At 42.2% G+C, this 27184-nt stretch overlaps 1 protein-coding gene across 1 annotated transcript; it reads right to left on the bottom strand.

The window, feature by feature from the left end:
* Nucleotides 1-654: 654 nt before the first annotated feature.
* On the bottom strand, nucleotides 655-27184 carry LOC139413267 (rho-related GTP-binding protein RhoA-D). Its single transcript, XM_071160450.1, has 5 exons — nucleotides 26996-27184; nucleotides 12371-12528; nucleotides 10162-10282; nucleotides 5137-5267; nucleotides 655-4044 (listed from the first exon to the last, which is right to left on the bottom strand). Exons 2-5 carry the CDS (start codon nucleotides 12524-12526, stop codon nucleotides 3871-3873), a joined length of 582 nt encoding a protein of 193 aa, XP_071016551.1. The 5' UTR covers nucleotides 12527-12528; nucleotides 26996-27184; the 3' UTR covers nucleotides 655-3870.

The raw sequence follows: 27184 nt of genomic DNA, 5'->3' as shown, positions 1-27184 counted from the left end.
GTCTATTCCATTTGCACAACAGCATGTGAAATTTGTCAATCAGTGTTGCTTCCTAAGTGGACAGTTTGATTTCACAGAAGTGTGCTTGACTCGGAGTTACATTGTGTTGTTTAAGTGTTCCCTTTATTTTTTTGAGCAGTGTATATTTTGGAAAGGTATGTCTCGATGGATTATTGAAATTGTTGCTCAGCAGAAACTGGAGGAAATCTTCAGCCTGACTAGTTCGCTGTTTTGTAATAGGAAATGTCCCACTGACAAGTGACCAATGGAAACCTACACATACCTACTACTTAAGGCAGTATCTCCTCAGAGCATATGATGAGTGTATTTAATATTCAAAATGCATATATTTTCTGCTTGTGGTAATGTATTTTTATACCGCCACTGTATTTTCAGTATGCCGACAATTGTACTACTACATTTTAGATACAGTAGTATGATGACTATTGGATCAGTGTCACCTGGTCTAACATTCATGTTTCAGTCGCTCAGGAATCTATAACCATGTACTGTAAGTTCATATCTCACTACTAACTCCCTAAACTGAAGCAGTGGCTGCTAAACTGGAAAACAAGCAATAAATGATTTTGGATTCTCATCTAGCTTTCATCATCTGTGTGTAAAATGGAACAACTGGAATAGTGAGGCAGTGTATAATCTCGTCTCAAAAATAGTTTATTAACATTGTTCGTGTTCACTTTAATCAAACATCCACTACATCACTTTCCGTTTAAGCATTATTACAATGAGCTTTCTTATAGAAATCTGGATTGTTATTTTTAGATACTTCCAGAAAAAGGAGTTAGACACTGAGCAGATAGAAGCTGTTCCCATAGTGGAGCAACTGCTGCAGAGACCATAGTTTCACTCATGCAGACACCGACATAATAGAAGACAAGATTAGGTTTTGTAGTAGCGTGATCTAGGTTTAGTAGCAGCGTACACAAAACAGCAGTCTACATGCTTATCTTGATATGTAGTTTGCCTTCTGCTTTGGGGTGGGGGTTGGTTGTAACATTATGCTGGACATATAGTCTTGCAAATGCTTTGTTTAGATGTCCTAGAATTCCTTGGCATTTAGGTTGGCGTAAATGTCTGAAATCTTAAAAGTTGCCGTCCTTTTCATGGGTTGGCGACATGGAAACACTGTTTAAACATACACCCATACAAAAAAGGTAATATGGTAACAAAATGGCAAATGTCATAAGTTCCATTTTGTGTAGTCAAACATACTCCTGAAGGGACAAAATCATATTTCCTCGGAGCTTCACCCCTGAACAGTCACAATATTGGGTGATACTGGGACACCGCTTATAAACACCGCCCGGTTTCTGTCTGCTTGAACGTTAAGTCATTTTCCTACCACAGTAGAAGCTCTGTTAACATGGACGACTTGGCCAGCAGAGGGCTCGGTCAATCGAACCAGCTAACATTTTTTTCATTGGCATTGTGGAATACATGTTATTTCTAGCATCACACACACCAGGTTGCATGCAACCCTTTAAACCTGTCATGTGACATTGCTGATGGACATTTGGAAAGTTGAGCCCTGTTGGGTTGGACAGACCGGTTTATGGACACAGGCAGAAGAACGACAGACACAAACCAGGAGAAATAGGAACGCTGTGAAGAATCAGTAGAGAAAGGCTCATCGGGCTCCCGCTAGACAAATGGTCAACATCATAGGATACAAAAGAGTAAACTTACAAATTGACATTTCCACTTCCATGCAAGTGAAATGTCTAACCTAGTCCAAGCAATACAGAAAATAGAGATCAAGCATATTGGAGTGGTGTAATGTTGGAGCCATGGTGGACACAAGTAAAAAGTTTAATGGAAATAGGTGGTTTAAAAAGCCCAAATACAGTATATTCCAGCGCCAGTCTCAGGCATGCTACAGCTCCAGTGGTGTTCCATTACGTAAATCAAGTCACATGACAAAACAGTAAAAGAAAAACACAGCCTAGGTTGACCAGTGACTTCAGCAACCCCGATGCATTTTATTGTTCTCAGCAGTGCAATATAAAAAATAAAAAAAGACAGAAGACAAGAAATCATGTCCGAATGCAAAAGTAATTTCCAACTCTGTAGCACACCCTCCAAACCTTACTGTTAACGTAACACAGTGCAGAGCACGTCATTTTAGCTGTGCGACAGGTAGGGAGAGAGAATTGTGTGGCAGCCAACAGAAGTCTCTCTCTCTCAAAAAAATGAATTTAGGTCTTGCCTTCTTGTCAAATAGCGCCAAGCCAGAACAAACTGAGAATTGACAAACCAGTTCCTGAAAAATCAGGCAAAGCACACTGGGAGTTTCCTTCCTCAAATGAAATTACAATCAACCACCGAGCTGAAGAGATCTCATCTATGGATGATCGAATTCTAACTGGGGTTTCAACCAGGTATGTTTTGCGGAACACTGTGGCAAAGTGTACCTTGAAAAAAAACACTTAATTTGTCAAGCATCATTTCCCCCTGACATTCTTTATGGCTGGGTGAGTGAGTGCTGAACTTTGTGTAACATGACAGAGGTGTCAAAGTTGACTTTGCTGTGGCGTGTTGGCATTGAGCAACCGGTCCAGTCTCTGCTCGGCTCTCGGGAAGGGAACGCTAAAGTCGCACAGGTTACCAGGAAAGAGAAGGCACTGAAAAACACTCATGTGGCTCCTCAGAATGCAGTCAGACTGGAAATCCGCAGGCCAGTCAACCCTGACAGGATCTCGAGGCAGGATCCACCAGTCAGTCAGTCCCCCCCATACCCCAGTAGCTCCAGCCTTGTGACAAATACATTGGCATTCTCATTCTAAAAAGAGGATTGTGTCAACTCATACAAACCTACTGTAGCTACTATAGACCATGCTCCCCTAATCATCATGCAACACCTGTTTTAACTTGTCACGTCCTGGTGTGGTGGTACTTTAAAGTCATGCTAGCTTCTGTTTATGTGGGATATTCAAGCATCTCTGTACAGGTGTTCAATCCAGACCTTATTTGAGGGGAGGATGGACTTCTCTGCACACATATCTGTAGGGTCATGTTACAGTGCCATGAGGTGCTCCGACTACCCCCGGGGGGTGGGGACTGATTTCAGTCAATACGGACTAGCTGATGCTTTCTCCTAAGTAAAATGAACTTTGAAGTTGTTTCTTGCGGCTAGTTGTCGACAGCCCTCAAAGCCTAGGTTACATGCAGCAAAGCTCAGATTGCATTACAATACATACTGTGTATAATTAACGTGGGGAGGCCCTCCGCTCCCCTGCTAGTGAGTTGACCAACAGGTCAGGAGGAGCATTACTTAGTGGTATGCAAGGACTTGAAAAATAACTTTTTTTTAAAAGGCACTGGTTCTAAAGAGCAAAACCTCTCCCCTGGAAAGTAGACCCTCTTACCATAGAATCTATGCTAGCGGACAGGACGGGTTACAAATGAACAAGAGTTTGGGTGAGTCCTGATTCCAACAGTGTGCATGTTGACAACACAAGCCCTGTTGACCGACTGTTTGTACAGGCCCAGGGAAGGACAGCCAAATATTTTTGCATACAAATACATGTGCATTTATTATCTTCTCAAAAGCGACAGGGGGGGAAAAAAAGACGGCTGTGGAAAAACTAGACGAAAGACAGTGTACCCATTGCATGGAATAAGCATAACAAACAAAAACAAAGCTGAGAAGTTTAAACACTAATTTCTAACCTGTGTTACAGACCAGTCCTTTTCCTTGTTATTTTACGTTCAGCACTTTCGGCCGCCAACCTCTTTAGCGTGAAATGAGATACAGTACAAAGATGCCATTTGGTAAAAGGTCAGTCCTGCGTATATATATATATATATTGTTGTTGTTTTGTCAGTTGACGACTGAGGTCTTCCTCCTCCTCACAACAGCAGGCAGGCACCCCTCTTCTTGCGCTTGCGCACCTGCAGCGCCGCCCTGGTGGCCATCTCAAAAACCTCCCTCACGCCATCCTTTGTCTTGGCTGAACACTCCAGGTAGCCAAAGGCACTGATACGGTTAGCCATGTCCCGGCCCTCCTCTGGCTTCACTGGCTCCTACAGGGTAAACAGACAGGGTGTTAAAACTGGTGTGACCATGAATGTACGTACACACACACACACACACACACACACACAAGCAGTGTGAATTTACCAACAACATTCATGGTACACTTATACCATCAAGACTATAAAAACACAATGTAAAATGTATTTATCCCAGTGCATGTAGCCTACTGTGTGTAGGTTGTATCACCCCCCCCCCCTGCTCTAGATTTATGCTTGACTACAGAACACATCAACCCTGGGAAATAGCATGACTTCCACTGCCTGGGTACAACATAGCCACCACCAATGTTACTTTTAACATCACGCTAAAACACTTAAAAGTGATGACTTGTGGGGATCGTAATCCTCTCTCACACCCTCTTTGTTACACAGTTCCCTGCACTCTGAGAGAAAGAAACGGCTGACAGAGTCAGAGGGCTTTGTAACCCCCCCCCCCCCCCCCCCCCCCATCACCAACTGGACCTAGAGACTAGTACCACACAGACAGTAGGCCTACACAGAGACACAGACAGAGAACATGCAACGTACTGTCTGCCGTCAATTAGAACCCGCATTGAGAAGAGGAAGACACTTCAGACTAAACAAACAAGCTAATCAGTGACTTGTAACTTCTAGGAGCTGTTGCTCCTCCCCCATGCCAGGCAGAGCAAAATCAGGCCCAGTCATTTCAGACCTGTCGAGCTACGTGTTTTTTTTTAAGAAAGCAAGGGATGCCAGTGACTCGAGTCAAAACAGCCTTTTCCTGAAAAGTTTTCCACAGTCTAATCAGTGATGACATTGGTCACTCAACCACCATCTTAGTTTGGCTGGTTATCTAGCCTCACATATCCTGAAACAATGACTCAACTTAAAGGGGAACACTAATATCCTTTGACAAATTGTAGTCTTAAAATGTTATCCCTTCCAGAGGCCTAGTTGAGGACACCAGCCACATCTAAAAAAAGTGTTGGCTAGATATAAGATTAGACCGACTACTTTATCCAACCCTTTCAGATTTATAGCAGTACTTCCTACCTATGGGTTAGGGGTCTGTTTGAGGGTTTTGTGCAGTACACTCAGTATGGAACTATGGTACGGTACCTGCTTCATCTTGGCCAGCTCCCTCCGTGTGTGTTCGTCGTTCCTCAGGTCCTTCTTGTTGCCCACCAGGATGATTGGAACGTTGGGGCAGAAGTGCTTCACCTCAGGGGTCCACTTCTCCGGGATGTTTTCTACCAGAGGAAGAAGCAAGTAGATATTTCAGAGATACTTATGGGCAGTGGCGACCCGTCATTCAGGGCAGGTGGGGCAGAGCCTTTTTTTAGCAAAAAATGTTTTGGACATTTGGGGGCTTGCCTGTTTTGCATGTTAATTTGGCATTAACATTTTTAACACATCAGTTTGCAAACAATGTAAATATATAAACTCAGCAAAAAAAAGAAACGTCCTTTTTCAGGACCCTGCATTTCAAAGATAATTCATATAAATCCAAATAACTTCACAGATCTTCATTGTAAAGGGTTTAAACGCCGTTTCCCCATGCTTGTTCAATAAACCATAAACAATTAATGAACATGCACCTGTGGAACGGTAGTTAAGACACCAACAGCTTACAGACGGTAGGCAATTAAGGTCACAATTATAACAACTTAGGACACTAAAGAGGCCTTTCTACTGACTCTGGAAAAACACCAAAAGAAAGATGCCCAGGGTCCCTGCTCATCTGCGTGAACGTGCCTGAGGCATGAGGACTGCAGATGTGGCCAGGGCAATAAATTGCAATGTCCGTACTGTGAGACGCCTAAGACAGCGTTACAGGGAGACAGGACAGACAGCTGATCATCCACGCAGTGGCAGAACACGTGTAACAACGGCACAGGATCGGTATATCCGTACAACACACCTGCGGGACAGGTACAGGATGGCAACAACAACTGCCTGAGTTACACCAGGAACGCACAATCCCTCCATCAGTGCTCAGACTGTCCGCAATAGGCTGAGAGGCTGGACTGAGGGCTTGCAGACCGGTTGTAAGGCAGGTCCTCACCAGACATCACCGGCAACAACGTCACCTATGGGCACAAACCCACCGTCGCTGGACCAGACAGGACTGGCAGAAAGTGCTCTTCTCTGATGAGTCGCGGTTGTGTTTCACCAGGGGTGATGGTCGGATTTGCGTTTATCGTCGAAGGAATGAGCGTCACACCGAGGCCTGTACTCTGGAGCGGGATTGACTTGGAGGTGGATGGTTCGTCATGGTCTGGGCCGGTGTGTCACAGCATCATCGGACTGAGCTTGTTGTCATTGTAGGCAATAACGCTGTGCGTTACAGAGAAGACATCCTCCTCCCTCATGTGGTACCCTTCCTGCAGGCTCATCCTGACATGACCCTCCAGCATGACAATGCCACCAGCCATACTGCTTGTTCTGTGTGTGATTTCCTGTAAAGACAGGAATGTCAGTGTTCTGCCATGGCCAGGGAAGAGCCTGGATCTCAATCCCATTGAGCACATCTGGGACCTGTTGGATAGGAGGGTGAGGGCCATTCCCCCCCCCCCAGAGATGTCTGGGAACTTGCAGGTGCCTTGGAAGAGCGCGATAACATCTCACAGCAAGAACGGGCTAATCTGGTGCAGTCCATGAGGAGGAGATGCACTGCAGTACTTAATGCAGCTGGTGTCCACACCAGATACTGACTGTTACTTTTGATTATGTTCAGGGACACATTATTCCATTTCTGTTAGTCACATTTCTGTGGAACTGGTTCAGTTTATGTCTCAGTTGTTGGATCTTGTTCATACAAATATTTACACGTTAAGTTTGCTGAAAATAAACGCAGTTGACAGTGAGAGGACGTTTCTTTTTTTGCCGAGTTAATAATAAAATACAAAAACTTTGAGCATTTCTACCTCAAAGTGGCTATGACGGTCAAAATGACCATATGCATATTTAACAGCCTCCATAAGTAACAATAGCTGCCAGCCGAATAAATCATTTTAATATACACATTCACAAAGACAAAATTAATATTTTGTTTAGGAAGGTCATGATAAACATTATACTAAGACAATTTTATACTAAGACAATTAGTATTTATCTGCGCTTAATAGCCAAAGCTATTAGGCTGCACCATGCCAATTACATCCAATCAAATGTTATTTGTCACATGCGCTCACGTCAATGGATCTTGTTCAGTTTGTGTCTCAGTTGTTGAATCTTATGTTCCTACAAATATTTACACATGTTAAATTTGCTGAAAATAAATGCAGTTAACAGTGAGAGGACTGTTCTTTTTTTGCCGAGTTTATATCATTGTCTTAATAAAGCCGCATACAAACATGGTCTCTGTTTTGTTTCCTTGAGTAAGGCAGCTCCAAAATGCAGGTGTTTCAGCCTAACTCGGTGCTTTCTGTGGTGGTAGGGCATGCTAGCAGAAAATACGGAGCGTTGCGCCGTGATTGACTCGGTTTTCTGTCACTCAAGGGGACACGATGTCATGGCGGCGTCCAAGGGGAGACCTCAAATTCCAGCCCTTTGTGTGCTGACATAGTTACATTAGAAGTGCCCATCCAAGAAGGCTCAAGGTCATTGGCCACAGATAAAATGACATCAAATTGCACATGTACAGTAGCTTTGATTGGACTGATCATGTCAACATCATACTTTCAAAATCCTAGCTAGCAGTCATCATGAATCAAGTCAACAAATCGACTGGCAAATCCTTTTCATATGAAGATAAATAATGAAGAGATATTATCGTCGGCCATTACACAGCAAGATGGAAATAGGAAGTGAGCACAGCACAAGCTGAGTCCAAAAATGTATTGTATGCTGCTGCTTAAATTATGTAATTTGCCAGGGAGATATGTATACCATAGCTAAGAAAGTAATACTAAGTATGTTGTGTAGTAAGCTGTTAGTAGCCCATGTGCCTCACACTAATCATTTGGTCCCTTTTCCCCTCTTAATTTCACCAACTGTTCTGACTTGGTGGTGCACATGTAGCCTGTATTAGAGAAATGTAATCATTGAATATTGTAAGAGCTTTCATTGTCTGCATTTTTAAAAAGAGGCATTAAATGAGGCGGAATTAACTGTTTCGCTGCCAGACAAGGCTCTGCTGATAGCCAGGTGTAGTGGTGGTATGATGTTGGGACAGCAAACCTAAGTTTGTGGGCACCGTTTGTCACTGTTAGTGTGATTCATGTAGAGTTGTGTGTTGTGTAGTGGCTTTGCTGGCATGCATACATTTTATATTTCATTGTCCCACTAAGATGTGCATGCTAAAACCGCTACTGCTTATGGGACAATGACTGGAGAAAGAGCTCAGCAGACATGTTCATACACAGAGTTCAGATTAGGTCCATGCAGATCATTTATCCCACCTGACACCCTATACAGTGCATTCGGAAAGTATTCAGACCCTTTCACTTTTTCCACATTTTGTTGTTACAGCCTTATTCTAAAATGGAATGAATTAATTGTCTCCCTCAAATCTACACACAATACCCCAATACTGACAAAGCAAAAACAGGTTTTTAGAAATGTTTTTACATTTATTAAAAATAAAAATAAAACAGAAATACCTTATTTACATAAGTACTCAGACCCTTTTGCTATAAGACGTGAAATTGAGCATCCTGTTTCCATTGACTATCCTTGAGATGTTTCTACAACTTGGAGTCCACCTGTGGTAAATTTAATTGATTGGACAGGATTTGGAAACGCACACACCTGTCTATATAAAGCTCCCACAGTTGACAATGCATGTCAGAGCAAAAACCAAGCCACGAGGTCAAAGGAATTGTCCGTAGAGCTCAGAGACAGGATTGTGTCGAGGCACAGATCTGGGGAAGGGTACCAAAAATGTCTGCAACATTTAAGGTCCTCAAGAACACAGTGGCCTCCATCATTCTTAAATGGAAGTAGTCTGGAACCACCAAGACTCGTCCTAGAGCTGGCCGCCCGGCCGAACTGAGCAATCGGGTGAGAAGGGCATTGATCAGGGAGGTGACCAAGAACCTAATGGTCACTGACAGAGCTCCTCTGTGGAGATGGTTGTCCTTCTGGAAGGTTCTCCCATCTCTGCAGCACTCCACCAATCAGGCCTTTATGGTAGAGTGGCCTGACAGAAGCCACTCCTCAGTAAAAGGCATGACAGCCCGTTTGAAGTTTGCCAAAAGTCACCCAAAGGACTTTGACCATGAGAAACAAGATTATCCGATTATATAAAACCAAGATTGAACTCTTTGGCCTGAATGCCATGCGTCAATCTGGAGGAAACCAGGCACCGTGCATCACCTAGACAATACCATCCCTGTGGTGAAGCATGGTGGTGGCAGCATCATGCTGTATGGATGTTTTTCAGTGGCAGGGATTGGGAGACTAGTCAAGATTGAGGGAAAGATGAACAGAGCGAAGTACAGAGAGATCCTTGGTGGAAACCTGCTCCAGAGCGCTCAGGAACTCAGACTGGGGTGAAGGTTCACCCTCCACAGGATAGCGACCCTAAGCACACAGCCAAGACAACACAGGAGTGGCTTCGGGACAAGTCTCTGAATGTCCTTGAGTGGCCCATCCAGAGGCCAGACTTGAACCCGATCGAACATCTGGAGAGACCTGAAAACAGCTGTGCAGCGATGCTCCCCATCCAATCTGACAGATCTTGAGAGAATCTGCAGAGAAGAACAGGAGAAACTCCCCAAATAAAGGTGTGCCAAGCTTGTAGCATCATACCCACAAAGACTTGAGGCTGTTATCACTGCCAAAGGTTCTTCAACAAAGTACTGAGTAGAGGGTCTGAATACTTATTCAAATGTTTTTTTTATTTTTTTTAAATCTCCTAATTTTTGCTTTGTCATTATGGGGTATTGTGTGAAGATTGATGAGGGGGAAAACTATTTAATCCATTTTAGTATACGGCTGTAACGTAACAAAATGTGGAAAAAGTGAAGGGGTCTGAATACTTTCCAAATCCACTGTATAAAACTGATACACACACTGTCACAGTCACTTCCAGTTGACATTAAAACAACTTAGACAAGTGCATTTGGAAATCAAAACATCAGAGAAATCAGCAACAAAGTGTCCCTGGACTAGAAATAAGCTTTTCTTCTGGTAATTTACCTAAACTGTCAGGGCTGTCGATGGAGAAGCACATGAGGATGACATCAGTGTCGGGGTAGGAGAGAGGCCTCAACCTGTCGTAGTCCTCCTGGCCGGCTGTATCCCACAGCGCCAGCTCCACCTAAAACACGCCACATAAGAAGAGAAGAGGAAGGGTCAGGACTTCGCAGATAGTCAAAATGGCTGCTCTTAAACATTTTTTTTTTTTTTTAAAGGCTCAATCTTTCTGAAGCAAATCTCTCTCAGAAACCCGAGAGTCCTATTTTTGATATGATGTTGATTAATAGATTCTGCGAGAGATGCATGTTCAGATGAGCAAAAAGAAACAAAGCAAAATAAAAACGCACTTAACCATCCATGGTCACTAAATAATGGCGATACCGTTTTTATTTACCAAAGTCAGGAGCGCCATGACTGGGCTGGGCAGTGTCGGGCCAACAGCAGTGGAGCAAAGTGCTGGCACATCTTTTACTGTGGAAATCATTACAAGATACTGTAGCTGTAATTTTGTTTTCACCATGTTCTCATAGGGAAATGTAAAACACCATCAAAACAAAGCAAAACTGGAAACAGTCATGCCTTAGAAACCGCTAATAATGACTAATATGATTCAGAGCAGTGTTTCAGTTTCACTGTTCCTCCCAAATGGCATCCTGTTCCCTGTATAGTTCACACTGGGTCCTGGCCAAAAGTAGTGGGAATAGTGTGTCATTTGGGATGCAGAAATACTGTATCTCTGAGAAATCTCTCAAGTGATGCGGCAGGAATTTGGAGTACGATTTGCATATGACACACTCGAGGTGTGAAGTCGTAGCAGGTTAACGTCTTTTGGCGGCCGTGAAACTAGCAGTGATAACCATGATGACGAACAACACTATTAGGAGTGGCTTCGTCATAGCTCTGGTCTTGGGGAGAGAGAGAAAGCAGTGCAGCAGCTAACGACTGGCCGTTTGTCTCAGTCCACGGACAGGTTTTCACAGGGATGCAGAGAGGAGGCATGGTGGCTTTATCCCATCACACCACTGATTAATTCCATTAGGGAAATCAGGTGATTAAGGAGAATCTAACCAGATACATTCTGTTCCTCTGGGGAGTAGACCAGAGCAACTACATTACAGTCTGCTGGATTCTACAACTGAATCATAATATTCTGCCACAACTTGCTCTTTTACTCTATACATGATTTATGCACTATTTGGAAAGAAAAAAAAAGAAAGAAAAAGTCCAATGTCTTTGAGAGGAGGAGCCTGTCCTTCATACATCTAGTCAAAAGGTTAGTAACACAACTTTGTATGACTACAGTACACACACATTATTCAACCATCCCAAAATAGCAGCTATAGCAGAGGTTTGTAGGCCGGGTGGGAGAGGGAGGCTACATACTCCTGGCATGAGCAATGGGGTTAGGAGCCATATCCCCTCTGGACACACTGACTGACTGCACAGCACAAGGTTTTGAAATATATATATTTTTTAAAGGGCTATATTTAGAACTGGGCCCGGCCCCGCCCACTGAAGGTGAGAGAAGGAGATTACCATTCTCCCTGAAGGAAAATAAGATTTAAAATGTGGACCGTGGCGACTATATACTGAGAACACCGATCTTATCCACACCAAATTAAAGTGGGGGTAATTCTGGGGGCGCAGCCCCCTGGGAGAGCTAAGCTGAATGGGGGGCTGGGAGGTGGCACGATCCACAACAAGCACACTTGGATCCCTGACTTTGTGTATTTCCTGTACAGAAGATAACAGTACATCAACCCCTCCCCCACCTGCCTGTTGCTCCCCCAGAGCAGGAAATGAGAGCCGTTTATCGGGCTGAGGGGCAGCCTACAGGGGGTGGGGAATTGCCAGTGGACAACCATGTTCCCAGTCGGTGCAGGAAGCCCAGGAGTAGTCATTTCCTGTTTTGCCAGGCTGTGATCCTGTGCTGGTCAGCACAGGAGAACAAAGACCATTGACATAACATCCCATCTGCTGTGGAGGGGCCCTAGCCTCCAGAACACAGCTAGGCTACGCCCCATAACTAAGAGCCCCGCGTCACTCCCACTACACTCCATAACGAGACCGTTTGTTAACCAAAGCCTTATGATATAGGTTTACTGTGTGGGTTGGCTGTATGGTTCATGTGTATGAAGACTTTACATTTAAGTATGGATCATTTCTGTATTTTTTTGAAAATGTATTTCCTGGATGGTAGTCTACACACCTGTTTGCCATCAACCTCGATGTCAGCGATGTAGTTCTCGAACACTGTGGGCACGTAGACCTCGGGGAACTGGTCTTTACTGAAGACGATGAGAAGACAAGTCTTTCCACAGGCTCCATCCCCTACAATCACCAGCTTCTTCCTAATGGCTGCCATTACTGTGGAGGAAAAAAAAGCAGGGAACACTTTAGTCACGTCACTGGATTTTCACAAAACGTCGACAACCCTAATAACCTGTTGGGTTGTATAAAAAGTCAATATACTCAGCGAGAGAATCGAGCCGGGAAACCTGTCAGGGAATAAGAGTGTGATAAGGAAGCAAGATGTAGCTAGGCTTAGTTCTGTTCTACCCCTGAAACAAAGTATTTTTTTTATTTTTATTACAAGCATTCGGACAACTGACACCATGAAATCCCATTTCTAAAAGAAGGCTGTTTGATCTCCAAGTGGGGGGGACGAGAGAGAGGGATGAGGCAAGCTGGGACAGGGAGGAATGTTGTGTTCCATCAGCCCATTCACTGACTCCACCCTACTTGTTTCCTACTATGGTCCGTCAGTGGAAAGGCAGGCAGCACGTGGAAAGACAGGCAGCACGCGGAAAGGCATCCGGGAAACTATAAGTGCTACTCCAGCTGTTTCCTTAAACTATTACAAACAATATATTGTTTCTTCTCTGTCCCTGTCCCTCTTAAATTGCCCTGGTTACCTACATTTCATCAGTAGGGTATAGAGTAACTTTTGAAATGTGTGGTATTTTTTTTATTTACAATGTGATTTTCCTGTGTTTTATATATATTTTCACACTATGAGGTTGGACTAATACCGTGAAACTTATGAGAATGCCCTTTTAGTTCCAAAAAAGCTGTTTGAAAACACCGGCTGAAATCTGCATGTTTTGTTGGGATGGAGTTTTAGCCTGCCTGGTGACCCAGTAAATTAGGCATAGTTAATAGACCAATAAGAAAAGAGTTCCAAACCTCTCTGCCAATAACAGCTAGTGTTCAGTTTTCCCCTCCCCACTCATACCACTCCTAGACAGTCCTAGCAAAATTCTTGCTTGAGAAATGATTTTTGCTAAGACGCTGTTTTGTCTTTGTTTTTAAATAAAAAAAATTGTCAAAAATAAATGTAAAAGAAATCACAGTAAGGATCTTAAAATGCTGGTTGTGTGAAACACCAGTCAGTTTCAGAATAACTCAGACAAAGAGAGCGAGAGAGTGATGCCCTGCCGCTGACCAGATCCCAGTGCTGTGTGGGATAAACGTCCTTGATAAACGAGGCGCCTGAGAGGAAAGCAGAACAGCTATGCATAGTCATTTGGCTGCCTCCTACTCTGCTTTACCGAAAGCAGAGAAAGTATTGGACATACATACATCATATTCTATTCATCATGCCTTCTAGCAAAACAATTATATTCTCCTCCTGTGTTCTCTCCTGCTTGGCTGTCAGGAAACTAAGTCTAATTCACACGACACCAGATGCCGCTGAGTAGAGATAAGATTCAGACAAGCAAGAAATCGGTCTAGATAATGGGGGGGGCACAAGATATAATCTATCTAATGACTGACTTGTATTAAGGTATGGAGGTTTCCCACCCCACACTGACAGCTCTGTGAACCACAGATTAACTCCCAAGTCAGATAGTAAACCGGACTGGACAGGAGAAGGACCAAAACACTGGATGGGCCTGAGACTGAGGCCAAGCAAGTGGGAGAGGAGACAAGAGCACCAAGCCAGGCTCCCGAAGCTCACCCTGTGAAACAAAACAATCCACTTCCTGTGCTGGGCTACTGTGGTGGGGAGGGGCCCTTGGCTGCTGCCCTATTTGTACAGGCCTCCATGGAGTCGAGGAGAGTGCTGCCAAAGACTAAACACACACAAAACCCTCCTCTCTTTGCACACCACTAAATGATAAAGACAGTGACTGCATACATGGGCCCTTAGTGTCCAAGAATCACTAACAACCATTAAGGAACATCTTGAATTGAAAAAGGTTATAATTCTTATATTTCCATGTAGACAACATCCATTACACACACCTTTTTAAATGGCAGGCTTATGATGTTGCTGACAATTAGTGTTAAACACAATGAACTGGATCAGTAACACAGTAGAAGATAGACGAGCCACTGTACTCTCCCTTTTCTATTCCGTCATCAAATTCAGACAATTACCCAACAAGTTATTGGGACAGCCACCAATTTAATACAACAGAACCATCTGCAGAATGTGAAAAGGATAAGCCATCAATCCGGTCTTACTCATCCCACTTCCCACTAGGGGTAATGACCCACAAACTCATTTGCTAAAAAAAGAAATGAGCTTGATCCTCCTCTCCGGAGGCAAAATGGAGTAAAGTACGCCAAAATATTCTCTCAGTTGAGGAAGTTACAGTTCCTCCCTGAAATCACTGCACTAGACATCCAGAGAATTAGTCATATGACGGGTCACTACTAACTATAGACTACACCTAAAACGCAACATGTTGGCACCATGTTAAATAAACTGAAATAAGACCCCAGAAGTGTTCCATAAGCACAAAAAGCAAATTTCTCTCAAATGGTCTGCACAAATGTGTTTACATCCCTGTTAGTGAGCATTTCTCCTTCTCCAAGATAGTCCATCCACCTGACTGAGGTGTGTCATATCAAGAAACTGGTTAAACAGAACCCTGTGCTGGGACAATAAAAGGCCACTAAAAATGTGCAGTTGTCACACAACACAATGTCACAGATGTCTCAAGTTGAGGGAGTGTGCAATTGGTATGATGACAGCAGGAATGTCCAACAGAGGTGTTGCCAGAGAATGTAATGTTCATTTCTCTACCATAAGCCATCACCAACGTTGTTTTAGAGAATTTGGCCGTATGTCCAACCGGCCTCACAACCGCAGACCACGTATAACCACGCCAGCCCAGGACCTCCACATCTGGCTTCTTCACCTGCAGGATCATCTGAGACTGGTTTGCAATAAATCCGTTTTGTGGGGGGGAAAGAAACTAATACGGATTGGCTGGGCCTGGCTTCCCAGTAGATTAGAGCCTAATGAATGTATTTCAATTGAATGATTTCCTTATATGAACTGTATCTGAGTAGAATTGTTGAGATATAAAAAAATTAAACACTGAGAAATATGTTTGGCACATCAAAGGTCGCAGTACCGATTCGCAATACATATAGAAACGTGAGATACATATCGAAATGTGAGAATTGAAATGCATATCGTATCAGCACCTAAATATCATATCGTGAGGCCCCTGGCAATTCCCAGCCCTAATGTGTAACCTTGAATGAATATATATATATATATATTTTTTTTTTAAACAATGATACAGAAATATATTTGTAGTCGCTGGGACGGCAGCCATGTTTTAATTCAACTAACATACCATTGAGACATATCCAGGTGTACATGTAAATATGGAGGGATATGTAGACCTTCGTTAATACCATATTGACAGAGGCCATAACACCGGGAGCTGTTTGTTATTCTCAGTTAAAATGTCAATGTTGGTAAAAGACACTTTCTCAAAACAAGAAAGAGGCTGTTGAGGTACAAAACAAGCTACTTTTCCAGGTATATAACATTCAGCACTGAAGGACTGCTTGAATTTATGCATCTACACAGTGTACAAAACTGAATATTAGGAAGGTGTTCTTAATGTTTTGTATACATACGTATTCATGGGTGCCAGGTTTCCCCCGCCCCAAAAAGACAGAGACTAAAAAGATACAGTACCAGCCAAGTTTGGACACACCTACTCATTCAAGGGTTTCTTTATTTTTTAAAGACTATTTTCTACATTGTAGAACAGTGAAGACATCACAAGTATGAGACAACACATATGGAATCATGTAGTATCCAGAAAAAAAAGTTAAATCAAAATATGCTTTTCCAACAGGTTTGAAGGAGTTCCCACATATGCTGAGCATTTGTTAGCTCAGCATTATGACACCATTAACAAGTCTCTTATTATTGGTGTCCTTTAATGGCTTCTTTACAGCAATTAGACCATGAAAGCCTGATTTACGCAGTCTCCCCTGAACAGTTGATGTTGAGATGTGTCTGTTACTTGAACTCTGAAGCATTTATTTGGGTTGCAATTTCCGAGGCTGGTAACTAATGAATGTATCCTCTGCAGCAGAGGTAACTCTGGGTCTTCCATTCCTGTGGCGGTCTCATGAGAGCCAGTTTCATCATAGCACTTGACGCTTTTTGCGACTGCACTTGAAGCAACTTTCAAAGTTCTTGAAATTTTCAGAATTGACTGACCTTCATGTCTTAAAGTAATGATGGACTGTCGTTTCTCTTTGCTTATTTGAGTAGTTTTTTCCATAATATGGACTTGGTCTTTTACCAAAAAGGGTTATCTTCTGTATACCACCCCTACCTTGTTACAACACAACTGATTGGCTCAAACGTAATGAGGAAAGAAATGCCACAAAATAACGTAAGGCACACCTGTAAATTGAAATGCATTCCAGGTGACTACCTCATCACGCTGGTTGAGATAATCCAAGAGTGTGGAAAGCTGTCAAGGCAAAGGGTGGCTACTTTAAAGAATCTCAAATATATTTTGATTTATTTACCACTTTTTTGGTTACTACATGGTTCCATATGGGACATCTATGGGACATCTTCACTATTATTCTACAATGTTTAAAATAGTACAAATAACAGAAAACCCTTGAAAGAGTAGGTGTCCAAACTTTTGACTGTTTCACTCACACTTTTTCTGATGAGATACATTCAGCCTCTAGAAAATGAAAAAAAAATATACATCTTTTTTTTCCTTCCTTCAATTTGCAAGAGGCTGAATGTATCTCACCAGAAAAAGCATCCTAGTGAGCGAAACAGCACCCTTCTGTATGTGTAGGCCATCTGATATAGCCATCTGGCTATCTGATAATGTCTGGTCAAAAAGAGTATGATATTGTTGCCGCCTGTAGCATTGAATGCAAGGGAAGCTAGCAAACATTTGGCCTACCTTGATAAATAAAAGTATTAAATAATAGCCAATCAGCACTGAGATAAATTGAGTGAGCTCAACTATGGATGGTCCTGGTGCACCCCAAAAAAAATATTTGTAAAAGGAAGCCAGTTTGGATTTGGCTTCGCACCAATCACATTCCATCAACCGCAATAAGTAATTGACAGAAACAACTTGAATTGTTGCATCTGGTTGTTGTCGTCCGGTGGATAGCTAGCTAAAATGGTCCCTTTCCTAAATGGATGGAGAAAGAGATTTGGACTTGTGGTTTTACTCAATTATCTGTACTGGCCAATGATTATAAGGTGGATTCTGATCAAACCATATATTTATACATTGGGCCCCTGGCTTGAGAGAATGGAAGTTAAATATGTAGAAGGCTAATGTTACCTAGCTAATGTTGCCCACCAAAAAAGGAAGCTGGGCTAGCAAACAAGCTTATTAGCCAGGCAGCGTAGGACAACAAAAAATAGTGTGTATGGTATGACAGTCATAGACCATTTCGGCAACATGAAAGAGGATGGCATTGGTGTTTCTCTAGTAGGGTGAGTCAACATGTTTTTCTAGTTGCATAAATGTGCACGCACACACACAAACACACCAGAAGCATGGACAGACACATATTTAGCTTACGTTGATTGGACTAAATAGTTTTTGGTATATTTTAGTTGTCACAGTATTAGGCTAAGCATAGGTGATTTGATGATGTTGAAATGGTGTTGGAATAGTGGAGGCAGCTCCTGTTCTTTGCTACTTGCGGTAACTCTGTCGCTCTAAATCAATGGTTTAGTAGTACAAAAATGTTGGAAACATTCATTTGCTTGACCATGCTGTAGGTCACGTAACTGTTTGTTACATGCGATATGCTTTGTGAACTTCACCGAACAGAGGTCGCTCTCCGGTTTTGTGCTGAAACAAGGTGTGGTTGAATGTTTCTGCCACTGTCTTACTATTGTCTTGGCCTTAGGCCTATGTATCACGGTGGCAAGGCATATTAACTAACAGGTTATAAAGTAAACAATGCAATTATCACAACACGTAGGTTGTAATATGGCTTTTCCCTCCCCTGGTCTGGCTTCCCCAGTGATTTTACCCCAGCTACTGCCTACATCTAACCTAATATTTGGTAATACTTAATACTTAATACTCATATTTAAGTTCAGGTGAAACTAAACCACGCATAAACCAACATCCACCAGGATATCAAGGCCTATAGACCTGTTCAGGGAGCACTAGTCTAGTGTGACACATACAGTATATATTACAAGAGGAGAATGACGCAACTGTGTTTGCGGGAGTGAATCCAATACTAGTAGAACAACCCTCCCACTTCAAGTTAACATTTCACTTTTCGAAAGTTTCCAGAGGCCAAAACCAGTCAGCCAGTAGAAGTTTTGCAACCAGAGCAGTGCGAGTAGTGAGTACTGAGAAAAGTGACCCAGGCACGGTCGGGTGGGGCAGATTCTCAGTCTATTGTAGGAACAATAAACCACACAACACATCAGGAGACCGGCAGTACGGGGTCACACGCACCCGGGGAAAGCTTCTTACAGGAAAATATATCCACTTTTTTGTAATGTGATGACCAAACAGACTTCAGGAGTGGTATAAGTGAAAACACAGGCCATAATCCAAACAGCATTGTTTCAGATCTCTCAACAAGCTACAGTGTGAGAGGTTTCTTATTGTGGCCTACAAGTGCAACATTTTAAGTCAGCTGACATGATCAAAAGGTCATTTCCTGATTAGGAACTCACCAGCAAGTTAAGGAACACAAATAAAACCCTCACAGTTCTAGAGAACTGTGTTTTGTATCCTGTCTGGAAGTCATAGAAATGAAAATGTTACTGGAAAGATTAACATGTTTGACTACATCAGTCAGTATTGACATTTTAAAGGGTTTGTACCAAAATGTACACAATCCATTCTCCACTGCCAGCAAGACTGTAAACTCTCCTTCCAGACTCATATTAAGCATCTCCAATCCAAAATGAAACCTAGAATTGGCTTCCTATTCAGCAACAAAGCCTCCTTCGCTCATGCTGCCCAACATACCCTCGTAAAACTGACTATCCTGCCGATCCTTGACATCGGCGATGTCATTTACAAAATAGCCTCCAACACTCTACTCAGCAAATTGGATGCAGTCTATCACAGTGCCATCCATTTTGTCACCAAAGCCCCATATACTATCCACCATTGCGACCTGTATGCTCTCGTTGGCTGGTCCTCGCTACATATTCGTCGCCAAACCCACTGGCTATAAGTCTTTGCTAGGTAAAGCTCGGCCTTAGCTCACTGGTCACCATAGCAACATCCACCTGTAGCACGCGCTCCAGCAGGTATATCTCACTGGTCATCCCCAAAGCAAACACCTCCTTTGGCTGCCTTTCCTTACAGCTCTCTGCAGCAAATGACTGGAACAAATTGCAAAAAAAATAAAAATTCACTGAGGTTGGAGACTTATCTCCCTCACTAACTTCAAGCATCTTACCGATCGCTGCAGCTGTACACAGCCCCATATTTGTTTTTTCTGTTCTTTTGCACACCAGTATTTCTACTTGCACATCCTCATCTGCACATCTATCACGCCAGTGTCAATTGCTAAATTGTAATTACTTCGCAACTACGGCCTATTTATTGCCTTACTTCATTTGCACACACTGTATATAGACTTTCTATTGCATTATTGACTGTACGTTTGTTTATCCTATGTGTTTTTTTGTCGCACTGCTTTGCTTTATCTTGGCCAGGTTGCAATTGTAAATGAGAACTTGTTCTCAAATTGGCCTACCTGGTTAAATAAAGGTGAAATATATATATATATTTTTTTAAAGACAGCATAGACCACATGAGGTACACTCACTGCATGGTTTTTGTGTGGGTGGGACAAGCATTAAAGTTGAGGTGACGGCAAAACAACATTTATTTAACCTCTGCGCTCGAGACGATGTCCTCTGTCACCTAAGCCTATTATAAATGACCAGAGATGACAAAATGGTTCATGATGAGAAGCACATTTATTGTTTGTATTACTGTGGTCCCGATATGCTGATAGTTGACGTAAAAGAGAAAACAAACATGTATTTAGAGTGTGGAAGCAGACAGTTTGGCGCCGAAGGTTTTTGTTGTGCGTTTCCAGTCAATATAGCCAGTCTTTCTATTCATGCCATTGATGATCAAACATTACTACTGTAGTACATTGGGATAATGTGTAACAGTTAAACGTGAAGGTCGGTCATCAGAAATGTCTATGGTTACCATGCATTCCTCGTTTATTGTAGAGTCCTCTGGCTGGAAGTTTCACCGGCAGACGCGCTCCAGAGCGCAGTTAATGGTACCGGTAATGCGGTAGTAGCTTATCCCGGGTTGGCATACATATTTATATCCCTGGTGGTATGCATGCTTAAAAGCATGTGTAGCACCTTTATTGACGTGCGCTTGTAATGATGAATGCATGTTTATCGTCTGTAGCTTGAAATTCATGCATTGCTAATTGAACATCTAATATGGCTGTTTCTCATTGGCTGTTATATTACGGGAAGGGGCTGTCGTTTGTCGAATAGACAGGTAACATGTCGGCACGCTTTGATAGAGCGCTACTTATAGATTTTTTTACTTCATTCAGTTTGTCTTTGATCAACGCCGTTTGTTATTTTGTAAATATTTGTACAGTGGCCGGCGTTATTTCTTCACTTAATGTTAAAGTCCAAACCTTGGGTCACTTTTACAGAGCATATCTGAGAAATGGGCTAAAGTTCACAGGTTGGCAGTAACTGTGGCTGCTGTTTGAGAGCAAGAGCACACAATGACTCAGGTTGGCTCCACCATAACTACCCATCACATGTCACATTACACATGCTAACACCACTGGTTATCAGTGTAACTAGGACCATTCATATCTATCACTAGAGTTTGTATGGCAATAGACTTTGCTCTCTCTCTCTCAAGAGGATAATCACCATGTTACATTTTACTCATTTAGCAGACGCTCTTATCCAGAGCGACTTACAAGTAACCAGAGACTGCTATGGGCCTAAGCACTACTGTAACTTGAAATGTATTTGCAAAAAAGCTTTAGGCCTAATGATTTTAGGATTTAGGCCCTAGGCTCATAACACACATTGTTTTCCATTTTCAATCAAGCATAGTTAAAGTACCTCTGTCTGGCCATAGAGTTCCCAGGGCTGCCATAGACAAGGCTATTTAGTTTCACCTAAGTTATTTCTCAGTGTAATGGTAGTCCTCGTGGTTAGAGAGGAATCCTGGCACTGTGTGTGAAATTAGCATAATATGTGGACTGGAAATGATACATTGTTTCATTCTCAGTCGGTGAATGGGTCTTTTACAATGTCTCCCATACTTTTGGGGCGTACATTTTATACACATACGGGTTCTTTCACCTCCATTTCAATACAGTGTAAGCCTATTTCGCTTACGGGGAACCGTTGATTTAGGAATCGAACAACCACTTCTAGAATTACAAACTCGTGTAAAAGCAAATTCCTAGCCTTGTAATTTCCTTTCCATTCAAGAATCAATGTTTAGAAGAGCAATGACGGACAGATTTTATCCTGACGCTGATTTACTATTAAATGCTTTAGCATTAGGCTCAGGGACAGTGAGACTGACAAGATAGAAAGTAGGGGTCGACCAATTAGGATTTTTCAACGCCGATACCGATAATTGGAGTGCCAAAAAAAGCCGATACTGATTAATCGGACGATTTTAAAAAAAATGTTATTTATAATAATAAACTCAACAATACTGAATGAACACTTATTTTAACTTAATATCAATAAAAATCTATTTAGCCTCAAATAAATAATGAAACATGTTCAATTTGGTTTAAAATAATGCAAAAACAAAGTGTTGGAGAAGAAAGTAAAAGTGCAATATGCTCCATGTAAAAAAAGCTAACGTTTAAGTTCCTTGCTCAGAACATGAGAACATATGAAAGCTGGTGGTGTCTTTTAACATGAGTCTTCAATATTCCCAGGTAAGATGTTTTAGGTTGTAGTTATTATAGGAATTATAGGACTATTTCGCTCTATACCATTTGTATTTAATTTACCTTTGACTATTGGATGTTCTTATAGGCACTTTAGTATTGCCAGTGTAACAGTATAGCTTCCGTACCTCTCCTCGCCCCTACCTGGGCTTGAAACAGGAACGCATCAACAACAGCCACCCTCGAAGCATCGTTACCCATCGCTCCCAAAAAGCCACGGCCCTTGCAGAGCAAGGGGAACAACTACTTCAAGGTCTCAGAGCGAGTTGTCACCGATTGAAACGCTATTAGCGCGCACCCCGCTAACTAGCTAGCCATTTCACATCGGTTACACCAGCCTAATCTCGGGAGTTGATCGGCTTGAAGTTATAAACAGCTCAATTCTTGAAGCACGGGGAAGAGCTGCTGGCAAACGCACAAAAGTGCTGTTTGAATGAATGCTTACGAGCCTGCTGCTGCCTACCACCGCTCAGTCAGACTGCTCTATCAAATATAAAATCATAGACTTAATTATAACATAACACAGAAATACGAGCCATATGTCATTAATATGGTCAAATCTGGAAACTACCATTTCGAAAACAAAACGTTTATTGTTACAGTGAAATACGGAACCGTTCCGTATTTTATCTAACAGGTGGCATCCATAAGTCTAAATATTCCTGTTACATTGCACAACCTTTAATGTTATGTAAAATTCTGGCAAATTAGTTTGCAACGAGCCAGGCGGCCCAAACTGTTGCATATACCCTGACTCTGCGTGCAATTAACGCAAGAGAAGTGACAATTTCCCTAGTTTAATATTGCCTGCTAACCTGGATTTCTTTTAACCAAATATGCAGGTTTAAAAAAAAAACTATACCTCTGTGTATTGATTTTAAGAAAGGCATTGATGTTTATGGTTAGGTACATTCGTGCAACGATTGTGCTTTTTTCAAGTTATCCCCCGTTTGGCGAAGTTGGTCTTCACACAGTTTGTTACGAGCCAGGCGGCCCAAACTGCTGCATATACCCTGACTCTGTTGCACAGAACGCAAGAGAAGTGACACAATTTCCCTAGTTAAAAGAATTCATGTTAGCAGGCATTATTATCTAAATATGTAGGTTTAAAAATATATACTTGTGTATTTATTTTAAGAAAGGCGTTGATGTTTAGGTACACATTGGTGCAACAGTGCTTTTTTCACAAATGCGCTTGTTAAATAAGTGTTTGGCGAAGTAGGCTATGATTCAATGATAAATTAACAGGCACCACATCGATTATATGCAACGCAGGACAAGCTAGATAAACTAGTAACATCATCAATCATGTGTAGTTAACTAGTTATGTTAAAATTGATTTTTTTTTCTAAGATACATTTAATGCTAGCTAGCACCTTACCTTGGCTCATTGCTGCACTGACGCAGTCTCCTGGTGGAGTGCAATGTAATCGGCCGTGATCGGTGTCCAAAAATGCAGATTACCGATTGTTATGAAAACTTGAAATCGGCCATTCCGATTGATCGGTCGACCTCTAATAGAAAGTGTGCTGGTTGATAGATGTCCAGGACATGGCGACCCTGAAAGGTATGCCATTGGCCATCCCACATGTGGAAATGCAGCAGGCTGATCTCTCAAAATAGGAGACCCAGGCTAAACTTGATTAAGGCATATTTTAGACATATTTTTAAAAAATGTTGAAATTATGGCATGGGATATCATTTTATTTCCATGGCAATTTCCTACCTTCCACTAGGGGCAACAAGCATCTTTTTTCATCTAGTAGGCTTGCGATGAGCTAGAGCAGCGGGTTCAATCCCAGCGCTAGGCCCACTTTTTTTCACCTTTTCCCTATCCCAAACATTAACACTTAACCACTCAGAATTATTACATAAACTTAACCATCAACTTTAGTTTCAGTATCCCTTTTGCAGTTTGACAGGCAGCTAACATACGCCAAAATATGCCTTAATTATAAACCGGCAACACCCTCCATAATCTAGACGCAACACGGTCCCACACGCATAGTTAAAAACAGCCAGCCATGCCACATCTCTGCTACTGCAGTTATGTCACTTTCACTCAACAACTCAGGCAAAGCAGCCCAAACAGGACCAACAGGCCAGCTCTGCAAGCCTTCTATTACAGCTCTACTCTCTCTTCAGGAAGAGGGCATAGGCATACAGCCTACATTCCTTTCCAAATCACAGAACAGTCCCAGCCTTAAACCTGGTTCAAATTATTCATAAGCATTCTTAAAATTGCACCGAACGTCAAGCATTTCAATGGGGACGTCCACAACGGAGTTGTATCGCAACGCCCCCTTGCGGTTGAAGGCTCCGTTGCGAGACGGACTCTACATGCCTAGATTATTATTAGATTTTTTTCTTCATCTTCAGTCCAGCCAGAGTCCGTCAAAGACCGGGAAGTTACCAACCACAGAAAATGAAAATATGTGGTTTTCGGCAGTGGCTTTATGGGATAGCTAGCAACTTGTAAACAATTACCCATTCCGATAAGTGAGTAAGTACTATTTTAATAGCAATGTTAAATAATACATATTGGCTGCTAAGCCAATTATATTATATGACTGACTCCCGTTTAAGAATATTATGATGGTAATGACCTTGTTTGATAATTATTAGCTGGAGGACGCTAGCTACAGTGGTACAGTGTCTTCAACCTAGCCTAGCTTTGCAGCGAAAGGTAGCTTCACTTGCTATAAATTTAGAGAAATTAACTAAACAAAACATGTTATCACCTGAAATAATAGATTTATCCATTCTTGAATGAAGAGGTCATATTCTCCAATCTCCCAAAATAAATGTGATCTCTGACAAGAGACAGGCTCTCTCTCCTCCATCTTGTGTTACAAACAATACACTTGCCTGTTCAGTAGTGGGGAAACTGGGAGCTCAGAACTCTTAAATGGGAAGTCTCCGACCTCTGACTACAGTGTGTTGGGGGGGGGGGGACGATCTCCAACTGGGAAAATGTATTTTGAATGGTCATCAAACTCAGAATTCCAAAATTGGGGACTCTTTCTTGAGCTAGAACTTACAGACACTTCCCACTTGTCTTGAAAGCACCAAGACTCTAAAGATAACATATGGTGGTGCAGCGGTCTAAGGTACTGCATCTTAGTGCTAGAGGTGTCACTACAGACACCCTGGTTCGAATCCAGGCTGTATCACACCTGACCGTGATTGGGAGTCCCATAGGCCAGCACACAATAGGCCCAGTGTCGTCCTGATTTGGTCGGTGTAGCTCTTCATTGTAAATATCAATTTGTTCTTAACTGACTTGCCTAGTTAAATAAATGGTGTACATACGTCACGATTTGTACAGGGCGTTAGCCCTTAGCCATGACTAATGCCGCGTTCACGTACTTATCGGAACTAGAAAACTCGGAAATATTCGACTTGCTAACTGGTTGTAGTTATACACCTGCCACATTCAACTTATCAACTAATCTCCAAGTTCCGACTAGCCTGTGAACGTGGCATTAGCCAACTCAACTCCACGGTTTACGATTGAGTTGAGCAGCAACTAGTGTGGGCAGATTGGAGGGCCGACGTCACAAAATTAAGTCATCAAAAACTACGGATTTCAGAACAAACAATAGCACGCAATTAAACAGAACATTGGGTGGTGTAATACTTTTCTGCTAATTTTATTAGGCTGTGGAAATGCCTCTAATAATTTCTTCCCGGCTGAGATAAACTCAAACGCCCTTTCGTTCAGAAATGGCAAACAACTCACCGCCCAGAGATAGGAATTGAAATAATCTACAACAAATAAACTCGACAAGGCCTGCGTGTTTTAAATTAACCGCTTTTCAAAAAAATGTTTTTATTGAAACCTTTCAAATGAACGTCAGTGTAATATGAAAAAAATAGGACTTGTTCTCAAAAGACTGATTAGCGAGGTTGCTGCTTTTGAGTTCCGTCAGTAGCCTAGGCATATGCTGCATTCGTAACCAAGTGAGAAGTATGAATTTACCACATATGCCTGGGGGAAAAAAACCACTCGAACGCCCCTCCAACTCGTAATTACTAGTGGCAAACTCATATTGAACTCCCACTTCTCCCGCACGTTGACCTCTTGAATTCAATTACAAAGGATATGACCTAGATAACAGCCTTTAAGGCAGTTAAATGCAACGCAAAAAAAACCAAATCTGTTATTTGAACACTAATTTGTTTACAAACACGATATATGTATTTTTTGTTTATGTTTTAGAAGCTTGTTGGCCAATCAGCAATTCTCAATGATAAATACCAGTGAATGCATCCAACTGGTATTTATGATTTCACAACTGGTAAATTCCCACCTCCCACTTGGTTACAAACGCAGCATAAGAAGCAACAGTGTATCAACAATTACGTCGAAATCAGTGAAACGTTAAAAAGGGCCGTGGTACAATAATGAGTAGTCCTGGAATACCCAGGAATAGATTAAACCTAAATCTATAAGAATAAGAAACATAGGCTAACTTGTCGAATGACTAACAATCGCCACAAGCCACCACCTACTTTCCCGGGCCGAAGCAAAGTGGCCTAATCAATTATTTCCAAACGGACAATCCTAGTCCACCCCGCTAACTATAACAATTGAACATGATATTTAAACGAAAGAAATTACCTCTCTTCTGGCCGCTGTTCAGATTTTACTCCCGATTTGCCTTCCTTCTCTCTGGATCGTGACACCCTTGCTGCAGTATTCGGTAAATTAGCCTACATAGAGGGTGCTAAGAAACAGGACAGACAAACATAGGATCCTCCCACCGATCAGGAAAGGCAGTGGTGGCGCTTAATCTCTATTGGTTAGGGA

The sequence above is a fragment of the Oncorhynchus clarkii genome, chromosome 7 (assembly GCF_045791955.1).
Source record: "Oncorhynchus clarkii lewisi isolate Uvic-CL-2024 chromosome 7, UVic_Ocla_1.0, whole genome shotgun sequence".
NCBI lineage: Eukaryota > Metazoa > Chordata > Actinopteri > Salmoniformes > Salmonidae > Oncorhynchus > Oncorhynchus clarkii.
The sequence above is the reverse complement of the archived record's forward strand: the minus strand, read 5'-3'. Positions and strand labels throughout refer to the sequence as shown.